The sequence below is a fragment of the Emiliania huxleyi genome (genome assembly GCF_000372725.1).
Source record: "Emiliania huxleyi CCMP1516 unplaced genomic scaffold EMIHUscaffold_26, whole genome shotgun sequence".
NCBI classification, from domain to species: domain Eukaryota; phylum Haptophyta; order Isochrysidales; family Noelaerhabdaceae; genus Emiliania; species Emiliania huxleyi.
The window spans coordinates 228316-239203 of NW_005200088.1; the positions used below are offsets into that span (position 1 = coordinate 228316).

General features: G+C 66.3%; 2 protein-coding genes across 2 annotated transcripts; one reads left to right on the top strand and one right to left on the bottom strand.

Moving 5' to 3' along the window:
* The first annotated feature begins 187 nt into the window (after positions 1-187).
* EMIHUDRAFT_435259 (hypothetical protein) lies at positions 188-1992 on the top strand. The gene is made up of 2 exons (XM_005777476.1): positions 188-1112; positions 1197-1992. Exons 1-2 carry the CDS (start codon positions 272-274, stop codon positions 1577-1579), a joined length of 1224 nt encoding a protein of 407 aa, XP_005777533.1. The 5' UTR covers positions 188-271; the 3' UTR covers positions 1580-1992.
* Positions 1993-7155: 5163 nt separating this feature from the next.
* EMIHUDRAFT_354217 (hypothetical protein) lies at positions 7156-7931 on the bottom strand. The gene has a single exon (XM_005777477.1). It carries the CDS (start codon positions 7923-7925, stop codon positions 7557-7559), a length of 369 nt encoding a protein of 122 aa, XP_005777534.1. The 5' UTR covers positions 7926-7931; the 3' UTR covers positions 7156-7556.
* Between the last annotated feature and the right edge of the window lie 2957 nt (positions 7932-10888).

Consider the following 10888-nt stretch of genomic DNA (forward strand, 5'->3'; position numbering starts at 1 on the left):
AGGCCAACTGCTCGTCCGCGACTGCCGCCGTGTGCCTAGCAGGGCAGGTGCGCAGCTTCGAGCAGGCATCGTTCAGCCTATCCGCGTTGGCCCAGGCGCATGCGGACGCTTTTCTCTAGTACGCCCTTACCGAACCAAGGAGCGGCGGCGTCTCGAAGAGATACATGTGAATATACACCGCCGGCCGCCGGGCCCACCGCCGCCTCCGCCGCCGACTCCGTAGCGGCGTCTAGTGGCCGCTGCCCGGCCGCCGGCGACCTGTAAGCGCTGTATGTACACGTCTCTGCTGTTGCTGCTCGCCGGATCGGGCAGCGACACCGCGCTTGACGCGAATACCACGGAGCACATTGGCCCATCAAGTCGCGTGCTTCCCCGCTGCAACGTGCACGTCTTTGAACCCGTCCACAAGACGTCAACCAAGTCTCGGCAGGGAGGGTCGACCGAGTCACAGTACGACGTGTTCAGCAGAATTGCTCCGCGCGTCAACTCGACGCCGCGATCCAGCGCCGACTGGATCCTCTTCGGATCGGATCTCACCTTTCGAGACGCTCATCGGCACCCAGCCATACGAGAGCTGATCGAGCTTGCGGCAAATTCCACCGTGCCGATTGTCGCCTCCTCCTTCTTCATACACACTCGAGTGCCGCATCTCCGCCGCCGCTCGGTGTACATCTTCTCCGAAATGGAGACGCGGAGTGAGCAGATTTTGGTGCCGTTTGCGCTCACAGTCGGGAGCAAGCTGGATGGCCTCGCGCCCCCCACCGCCTGGGAAAACAGGCGCACCGCCCTCTTCGTCGGCCACGTCCCCCAGCTATGGATATCAACCACGCGCTGGCGCATCTGGAGACAGCTCTACAACCGCTCCGATGCGACGGTCGCCTCGCCCGACGTCTGGACGCTCGGCATCGGGCTCGAGTGCGCGCGCAACGGGACGTGGCAAGAGCACTGCACGGGGCTCCACGGCCCCGTGAACATGAGTTGCGACTTGAAGCCCCGGTCCGCCACCAGATGCCGGGCAGTGTTGAGAGAGCCGGGCTTCCTGCGCGACTTTGTGGCCGCCGGAGGGGCCGTCGTCCCGTCGAAGCTTGGCCGGGACGCGTACCTCCGCGCGGGTGCGCGAGCGATACGTCTCTCCTAGGCACACACGATCACGCCGCCACGTTGGAGCCTCTGTCATGAGGCACTCCTCCTCGTAGGCTTGGATCACAAGTTCTGCATCGTGGCCGCCGGCGACTACCCTAACACGGGCAAGTACATCGAGGCGATCATCTTTGCGTCGCGCGGCGGCTGCGTGCCGGTCTTCATCGGTGTGTCGCCGCGCAGCCTCGCGTTTGGCAGCGTTATCGACTACAGGCGGGTCGCCCTGTGGAGCGGCGTATCGAGCTTGGGCTCGAACCTCGACTTGTGGAGGAGATGGAGCGCGGAGCAGGTGCGGCCCATGATTGAGTACGCTCGAACGGTGGGCAAGCTCCTCGACTACGACGCTGAAGGCGCAGAGCAAGCGTTGCGGGAGGTGTGCAGGCGAGTCCGAATAGGGCGTGGCCCCGAACCTGCCATGGGAGGGAGGGTGTACGGGTGAGTGAAGGGGGAGGGAGGAAGCATGCGAACCGTGCGCGATGGCGTGTTTGGGGCAATCGGGCGCCGGCGCTGCACGGGGCAGTGTGTGCTGGGGTGGACGAGAGTGGCGCCAGAGTGTGGCGCGGGCAGTGCATTGGGAGTCCCGCAGCACTCGGGGCACGGGGGCTGGGGATCCGACGCGAGCAATGGCGGGCTCACCGCTCGGGGCTGCCTTGGCGGAGGCAGCGCGCTGCTTCTTGGCGTTGGGGACCGGGGCTGTACCGCTGCACCGAGGGGCCCGAGACGCGAGAGCGCTCGGGCTGCGCCCTGAGAGGCCCGCCCATTTTGCTTTTGGCGAAAGGGTGAATTTCAATTATCCTTTACCGTTTTTGTGTTCGCCGTTTTTGCTTTTTACGTAGATGCAAGTGCCAAAAAGCGCAATTTCCTGCTCCCAGCTCACCACCTCGCCTTCTCTGTCGCCATGCTGGCCCAGGCCCATCAGTAGCACGTCTGAGCCGTCCCAGACCGCACTTACCTTGGGTCTGCAAGCTCACACCGGCTCGTGATGCCTCGGAGAGGGCTCGAGATTGTCTTCGGCGGACCCCATCCGAGGCGATTGCGAGGGCTTTCCGGAGGCCATCACCGGCGCCACCGACCGTGAAATGTCCCGACCCGCAGCCTTCATGCACCAGGCGCATGGATGCAGTCATAATATGTAGGCCGTGTCTCCCGAAGTCTTGAGCAATAGCCGCAAAAGGTGCTTTTCACCGCGGCAGTTCATCGCGACACGTCCAGGTGCCGACGAAGCGGCTTCCCAGCTCACCACCTCGCCTTCTCTGTCGCTCTCCTGGCCCAGGCCCATCGGTATCAAGTCTGAGCTCTCCCAAACCGTCCTTATTTTGGGTGATGAAGCCCACTCTGGCTCATACCACGGCTCTTACGGCCTCATACACGCCCGTTTCACCCACAGACACCGCCGGCACGCACTCCCACTTCACACATGCTCAAGCACAACCCCACCAAAGCACAGCCCTGCTCAGAATGGGCAAGGGCTACCACTTGGTGACCCAGGTAGCCTCTGGCTCGCCACTGCACTCGGCTCCTCTGCAGCTGTCTCGGGCTCTCCCCACGACAGCACCCCGACGGCAAGCTTTGACGCCCGTCTGGTGGGCCTGCTGTGTCCACAGCCGCCCCTGACATGCAGCTCGCACCATGACTCGACACCGGGCCCGCTCATCTTGGTCGTGGCGGCGTGTGTGAAGGATGCGCGGCCGAGCCGCTGGCTGGCGCCGCTTGAGCGTCCGAGAGCAGCCTCCAGGAGGCGGAATGGGTCGCGGTGCATGTCGCCATCGGCCTCCGGGGGTGGGCCCGGGGCCAGGCCACTCTCGGCGCCCGAAATACCCGGCGCAGAGCCCGGAATTGGGGCCGCGCGCGGACGATGGCAAACCCTATAGGGTTTGAGGGCGGCCGCCCAAGAGCCAAAGTAGGCCTTTAACGCACAGGAACGACGGGCACGGGACTGGCGCGCACTGGCCGACTAAACACAGGTAAACCACGGGAGCCGCCCAAGCGACAATGATAACAGTCAGTGTGCACAGCACTACCCCAACAGCGGGGCAACCGCCCTCTCCAGGTAGGTTTGCCGCTCCTTGGCCGTCGCGAAGCCGTTCAACTCTTGCTGCTCTTCTAGTGTCGGGTAGTGACCAGGGGTGAGGGGACGGATTGAAGATCCCTCACGCCAAGATCGTGTAGGGCGGGGACACATGTCCCTAACAGTGGCCAGGGGCGGGGCTTGCATTTTTGCCGTCGCCAGTCGCACTCCCAAACGCTACCGTCGGGTACTTATTTTAAGACCAAGTAAACAGCAATAGATCCGGCCCTCAACCGGGGCCTAATCGGTACCCAGCCCTCACGGAATCGGTCCCTCGTTGTACAGCAATCGATCCTTCACAGCTGCCCGCCCTGCCAAACTTGCCGAGAATCGGTCCTCCATGAATGTTCTGGCATGGAATGTACTGTCGGGTAGGTGTTAAGTGTATATACCCTTGCATGCTCCCGCCAGTGTGAGCTGTATCTGCTGTGCCGAACGTGCGCGTTTGGCATGCGGGACCTCTCACCTGGTGCGCGTGGCAACGGGTCTGTGGGGCGGCCCCCTGTACCCCCTCCCCCCCCCGCCCGGGTGTTTAGCAATTGGTCCCCTTGGTGCAAATCGGATATCGGTCCCCCTGGCTCCAGGAACTGATCCGGCACTACACCCGGATCTATTGCTGTTTACTTGGTCTTAAAATAAGTACGCGACGGTACAACGGGGGCGGCGGCGGGGGCGGCGGCGGCGGCGGCGGCGCGACGGGGTTGGTAGGGGGGTGGGGAGGCTGCCGTGCTCGAGAGCACGAGCTGCCGTGTGCGCTGCGCGTGCCCGGTGCGCGCACCGCACACCATACGGCGGGAAACAGACGGCGAGGGGGGCGCGGCGGCAGCGGCGCAGCGCGCGCGCGGCGCGCGCGACGGAGGGGCGGAGCAGCGACCGCTGAGCGCGGTCGCTGCTCCGTCTGTCCCGGAGCGCCGTCTGCGCGGGGTGCGCCAAGGCCTGAGGGCGGGCGGGCGGGCGGGCGGGCGGGCGGGGGGGCGGGGGGGGATAAACGCTGCGCCGCCCCCGCACCAGCGACACCGGCCGCGGCTCGCCTCCACGCGCCGGCTCGGAAGAGGGGCTGTCGGCGGCGCAGCAGAGCGGCTTGCCTCGGCGCTCGAGCCGCCGACAGCCCCACTCCTCGACGTGACGGCCGCTCCCGGAGCCAGCCGGTGCGCTCCCGACCCACGCCCCCTCTCGCACCCCTCCGACCCCCCCTGCGCGGCGCACCTATCCGCTGTGCGCCGGCTCGAGCGCCTATCGCCAAATCGCGACGTTTGAGCGCAGCGCACGCGTCCCACACGTCACGCGCGCGCAGGAGAGTTTGCGGCGGTGCTGTAGCGTGTACTCGCCGAGGGCATCGCGCCGAAAACCCCGCGCGTTCCGCCCCAGCAGAGGCTGCAGCCGATGCGACAAAAACACCACTGTAAAACGGTGAGTACTTGGGGTTGAGTGGGCTTGCTTGCTCCCTTAGCCAGGGAGCAAAAATGCAAGAAATCCCGTCTCGTCTCAGAGAGTTTGACCGCGTTTATTTATTTATTTCTCTGCTTGGTGCTGGGGGATCACGACAGACTCAGGCACCCTCTGAGCCGCTCGTGGATGGCCTCTCTTGGCACAGAGGGTACCCTCTGAGACGAGCAGATCTGGGCGCATGCGTAACGACACTGCTAGAGATGCCTTTTGGGGCCCAGAGATAAAACTTCTGATGCCATGCGTGACCTAGTAGTGTCCCCAGCTATGGGCGTGTCCACGTTGGAGCCAGGTGTGGTGTGGGCGCGAGAATAGCTCCGCCGTTAATGGAGGCAACCGATGCGAGTCGACTGGTGTGTGTCGTCGTGGTTTCGTATCAAGAATACTCACTCACACACCCCTGGGGGACCATATTGGTGCCTGCAGAGCGAGGCAAACAAGAGGCGCTCGGACACACGTGAACGAAACGGAGGCGCCTGTGTGTCGCGCGCCTTGCGGGGGGGGGGCGCGGAAAAGAGGAACCTCTTAGCGCCATCGCCACGGTGCTGCAAGCAGCGCCGGGCGACGACGGCTTACCGCCTCCCGGTCCCCCTCGGCACACCTCCGCTGCTTAATGTTTGGCGACTCGAACCCGTGAAGCTTCCCCGTGCGCGGGTTACCCCGCACACGGGTCAGCCTGCCAGCCACGTATCCACGCAAGTGTTTTCCGCGCGCATGGCATACCGAGGTCTGGCTTTTATTTCGCTCGCCAACGTGCCGCCTCCTTCGACTTGGAGACCATGCTGCTTTTTCTTCAATTAGCCTCCTGCTTGCTCAGACGACTTCTGAGAATCCCACACACAGGATGGTTGTCATAGAGGACCCGCTCTTCGTCTCCCTGCGCGTCGGCGGTGTCACGCTCGCCACCATGCACGTGCGCGAGATCGACTTCTTTCAGCTCGGCGTCACGGAAGTCGTCGACGCGCAGGAGCAGTTTGCGGAGGCCCGGCGCATGTACTTTCCCAACTTGGGATCCGCCCTTGGCGCGCTGCTTGCGCGAGCGCTCCCCGTGTTTGGCCAGCCGGAGCACGGCTCATCCTGGGCCCACGTGTACGTGGTCGGCGAGTTGCCAGAGGAAGAGCTGGGCACGGCGCGGCGCGGCCAGGGCACTCGGGCCGTCTCACCGCTCGCGGCGATGCGCCAGGTGAGGGTGCTTCGAGAGGAGGACGGAACGGGCCGATGGCTGCCGGTCCATCTTCTCCGCCCGTTCGTCCCGCCTGACATGCCTGCCGACGCCGCGCAGCGCCGCATAGACGAGGCCCTGCGCGAGGGCCGGCACCACTCGGACGAGCAGCTGCCGCGCGAGCAGCGCCGCAAGCGGCCCCGCCCGTCCGACGTCGTGCGCGCGCCCCGGGGGGGCGGGCCGTTTGTCTGCAAGCGTGGCGACCCCACGAAGCGGCGGAAGGTCAACACCAAGGCGGGCATGGTCTTCTTTGTCGACCGGCTCGGCGCGATGCCGCACGCGATTGAGCGGGTGGAGCGGGAGGGGCCGCCGGGAGCCGACTACAAGGTGCTCTGCATGCGGCCCATCCTGGCCGAGACGGAGGATCAGGACGTGCGCGTGCCCGAGTGGGAGCTCCTCTTCCTGCACGAGCGCTTCCACGCGCACTGGCGCCTCGCTTTTTACTCTTTAGCCTCCCTTTCCGCCACCTTGAGCGCGCGCTGCTGCGACGCGTGTAGGTGCTCGCACACGTCGAACGCACGGATCACCGAGGCGCTCGAGAGGGCGGTGATTGCGCACGCGCGGTTCCGCGACAAGCTGAGCGAGCACGACATCTTCCGCTCCTTTGTCACGGATGTGAGCGTGCCGGTACCGAGCCGATTTAGCAGGACGGCGGTGCGCGACCTGCCGGCATTTAGTTTTGGCGGCCCGGGGCCTGACGGCGAGTTTGTACCAGGGATCGATCGCCTCGATTCAGACCGTAGAAAGTGGGTCATCCCGCGCGAATCGTCGGCGGGAGGCTCGTCTACTGGGACGCGTCCCAGCGGGGAGTGAGAGAGAGGCGCTGGGCGGTTGTCATCCCGCGCGCCGCTAGCGCGCCGCTAGAGGTAGAGTCAGTAGCACTAGTGGGTGCGAGAAAGTCATTCGCGCATAAAGCAGAAAGAGGTCGATGTCGCGAACGTGCATGGACCATTGCTCCATGCGATGGTGGCGAGCGTGACACGACCCGCCCGACGCGCGCAGGGAGACCGGAAGAGCGGGTCCTCTATGACAACCATCCTGCACACCAGGGGCGTTCCTGCAGCCGAAGGGGTGTAAGCCGTAAGCGGATGTGGGGGCGCCGGACATGCGCCGAGGCGCGAACAGGGCGCCGGGTTTCTTTGGCTTGAGGAGAAATTCTTTTTCTCGCACGACACTCGGCTCCCGTGGTGTACCTGTGTTAGTGCCAGTGCGCGCCAGTCCCGTGCCTATAAATAAACAAAAAGCCCTCGCTCTGCCGCCTCGGAAGGCAATGAGCTCGGACAGCGAGTGGTCTGCCTCGGACAGCGACGGCGGCAGAGACGACTCGGGCTCAGAGTGGTCCGGCTCGGAGAGCGAGGAACCGCCGAAGAAGAAGCGCGGCGGAGCCAAGAGGCCTGCGCCGCCCAAGCGCTCGGTTGAGGCGCCGCAGCGGGCCGTCGCAGCGGGCGCGGTCGCGCGCCCCCTAGAGTAGCATGCGCGGTCGGGCCGCAATCTGCGGTGCCCTGGACACTCCACTCGCAGCCTCTCGATCGGAGCGCAAAATGCGTCTCCTCGACCCATGTAGCAGGTGAGACCCGGCGCGGCAGCAGCAGGGGCGGCGGCGGTGGCGGCAGCAGCGGCGGGGGCGGCGGCGGGCGCGGCGCGAAGAAGCGGGCTTGGGAGGGCGCGGTCGCGCGCCCCCTAGAGTAGCATGCGCGGTCGGGCCGCAATCTGCGGCCCTGGACACTTCACTCGCAGCCTCTCGATCGGAGCGCAAAATGCGTCTCCTCGACCCATGTAGCAGGTGAGACCCGGCGCGGCAGCAGCAGCGGCGGCGGCGGTGGCGGCAGCAGCGGCGGCGGCGATGAGGACGACAGCAAGGACGAGGACGAGGACGAGGCCAGCTCGGATGCGGGGCTCGCCGGCGACGCGGCGCTGCCCGCCGCCGGCATCGAGGCCGCGAGGCGCGAGATTCCTGAGGCCGACGACGTGCAAGCGGGCGACTCCGAGAGCGCCATGATCGCAGCATTGATCCGGCAAGTCCGGGCCGAGCTGCGCCGCCAAAAGCATGGAGCTTCGGCCAAGGTGACCACCGACGCGGATGAGATCGCAACAATGTACGCGGCCGCGCTCGACAAGGGCGGCGGCGCGTCGCTCCGCGCCGTGTACGAGAGCATCGGCAGGCTGCTCGAGAAGCTCTTCGTCGACGACGTCGAGGGGCTCGGCTGGCTGAAGGGCGTCCTCTCCTGCTCGCACCGCGAGGCCGCCCTCGGCTGCGCGGCCCTCGCCGTCATTCTCTCCTTCACCACCGTGCGCGCCGAGCTCACCGAGGCGGGCTTCTTCAAGCTGCTGGAGCACGTCAAGGAGGACCCGCGATTCTCCGCGTGCACCGAGGCGCGCACCGCCACATGCACGCGCCGACTCATCACACACAGTGCACACACAGCGCCACGCACAGGCACATGTCGCTCTGCTCTCTTACTCCACTCGCATCCCGCTCAGGCCAACTTCCTTCGCGCGCTGATCTGGAGCGGCGTGCGGCGTCGCGTGACCGCGTGGTCGGACGAGCTTATGGAGCTGATTGTGCGCTTGATCCCGTGCTACTATGGGGCCGAGCTCGCGCTCGCTCGCGCGGTGGCGCCCGACGCCCCGACCACGGAGCAGCGGGGCTCCTACGCGCACTTCGTTGCGCAGGGCCACCTGCTGCGCAGCGAGCGCATGAGCAAGCTGTTCGTTGAGGATGGCTCGCTCAACGAGTGGTTCGGAGGCAGCCCCAGCACGCGCACTCACGCGCGCGCACACACCACACCACACCGCACCGCACAGTCCACACACACACACACACACACACACACACACACACACACACACACACACACACACACACACACACACACACACACACACACACACACACACACACACCGCTTTTCTCGGCGCGAGAGACACACGCGCGCGGCGCAGAGGTGCACTTCAAGTTCGTAGGCGCCGCTGCCAAGTTCTGCGTCCTCGACTACCGGGGCGAGTGGGTCATGTACGCCGGTTGCACGGCAGCGCTTCTCCCCCGCGCTTGACGACTCTCACGGCAGGCGAACTTTATCTAGGCGCCCCTTTGCCTCGCGGGCGGAGGCGGTCGCCGTCGTTCTGGAGGTGATCCGCGGCAGCGAGGCCGACGTCTCGCCCGGCGAAGCCATCTCACCGGCGCGGCACTTGCTGACCGAATCGCTCGAGGTGTCGGCGCAGCGCGCGAACCGCTGGCTGGCGCAGGCGAGCGACAAGCAGCCCGAGTGCTTGTTCCTGCCGGGGGTCCGGTCATACAAGATTTGCCGCGGCGGCGACGGCGAGGCGTGGATCGCGCTCGAGGCGTGGAGCGCGTCGATGGCTGCAGCCATTGGCGTGCCGTTCGCTCTCTCGCCGGTCGCCGACGGCGTGGCGCGCGACGCCGCCGGCGGGTTGGCGGCCGTGCCGGCGGCGAAGCCGCCGATCGAGCTCAAGATTTTCCGCCAGCACCGCGACACGACGCTCGATTCGCTCGAGAAGCTCGCGGAGGAGACCGGCGAGGACGCGCAGGAGGCGGTGCGCCAGCTCGCGGTGCTGGTGGACGGGCGGGCTGAGCAACTCGATGCCGTCTTCGAGCTCGACCGCGCCCCGCTGCGCCAGCGACTCGAGGGCTGCTCGCCGCAGCTGGCGGCAGCGGCCGACGCATTCGTCGCGGCGTCTTTCGCGCTCCTGCGGCACTGCGAGCGCGGCGACGTGCGGGGCGGCGCGCCCTCCCCGCCCCCTCCCTCTCCCACCCCTTCCCTCCTCCGCCCGCCACCCTTCCCGCCGCCGCCCTCACCGCCTCCGCCTAACGTGGGCCCTCTCCTCTCAGGAGCCGCCTCGGCGGACGACGCTCGCCGCGCCAAGGGAGTGCCGGAGAAGGAGATCGAGAAGTCGAGCAAGCGCAAGGCCCGCGCCGGTGCGTGCTCCCAACCCCCCAAGACCCTCCCCGCCCCCCCCCCCCCCCGAGATCACCCTACCAAAGCTTCCGGCTGGCGCAAAGCTCGAAAGGCGCCACCCCCCGCCCCCTCCCGCCAGCCCCAAGCCCCACCAAGACCGCCCCCGCCCCTCGTCACGCCGCCCGCGCGCCCCGGCGCTCGCCCCAACCCCACCTGCCCGCCGATGCGCGCCGCGCCGAGACGCGACGGCGCGCGCTGCACGCGCGTGCGCACAAGCACATGCGCGCCCTTGAAAGCTCATCCCTCAGCCCCGCCCCGGCGTCGCGAAGCATCTCCCCCCTACAGATTGCGTACATGTGCGCAGGCGAGCAGAGCGGCGTCGCAAAGCTCGCCGCACCCCCAAAGAGCGACAGCGCTGCAATTCAGCGCGAGCACGGCCAGGCAGAGCTTCCAGGGTAGTGCATCATGATTTCCGGACACTTTCGAATCGTACTCTACTACACGCACAGATTGCATCTCCCCCCTGATGATCTCCCAACATCACTGCACACTCGTCAGGCGTGCCGCGACGCCGTGCGGGGCAACAACGACGTGACTCAGGCCGACCTTGCCGCCGACATCGCCGCCCATGACCGTCTTCGCGCCGAGAATCCCGGTGCGGCGCGCATCAGAGGCCCAAATGGCACGTTCAAAATCAAGGGGGGCGCGCTTACGCTGCAGGAGTACGCGGTCGCGCACGCGCAGTTGGGCATTAGCCGCAGGATTGATCCGGAAGTGGGGCTGCAGGGCTACCGGAAGGCCCTCCTCAAGGCCATGAAGGAGCACGGCCTTGGGCTCTGAGAAGACCGCCGCGCTGACTGATGAGACACTGGCCCCAGGGCGATACGCTTGACGCGAGTCCGCCTCCGTGTAGCCGCTCTTGAGAGATGAGACTGCAGAGTCGGGGCAGTCTCCGCTCGGCAGTGAGAGTGACTCGGTGACTGTCTGTGCTGTCTACCGCAGCAAAACTGGCCCCAGGTTTTTGGGCTTCGGTTTCGTCGCCAAGCATATAGCCGGTTGCGGCACCTTCAGAAAAATCGAGCGCAAAAAAATCGT

Coding starts and splice junctions, on each gene's coding strand:
- EMIHUDRAFT_435259 (XM_005777476.1), top strand. CDS start 272: ATGTACACGTCTCTGCTGTTGCTGCTCGCCGGATCGGGCAGCGACACC. Junction 1,113..1,196: donor GGACGCGTACCTCCGCGCGG/GTGCGCGAGCGA, acceptor TCCTCCTCGTAG/GCTTGGATCACAAGTTCTGC.
- EMIHUDRAFT_354217 (XM_005777477.1), bottom strand. CDS start 7,925: ATGCTTTTGGCGGCGCAGCTCGGCCCGGACTTGCCGGATCAATGCTGC.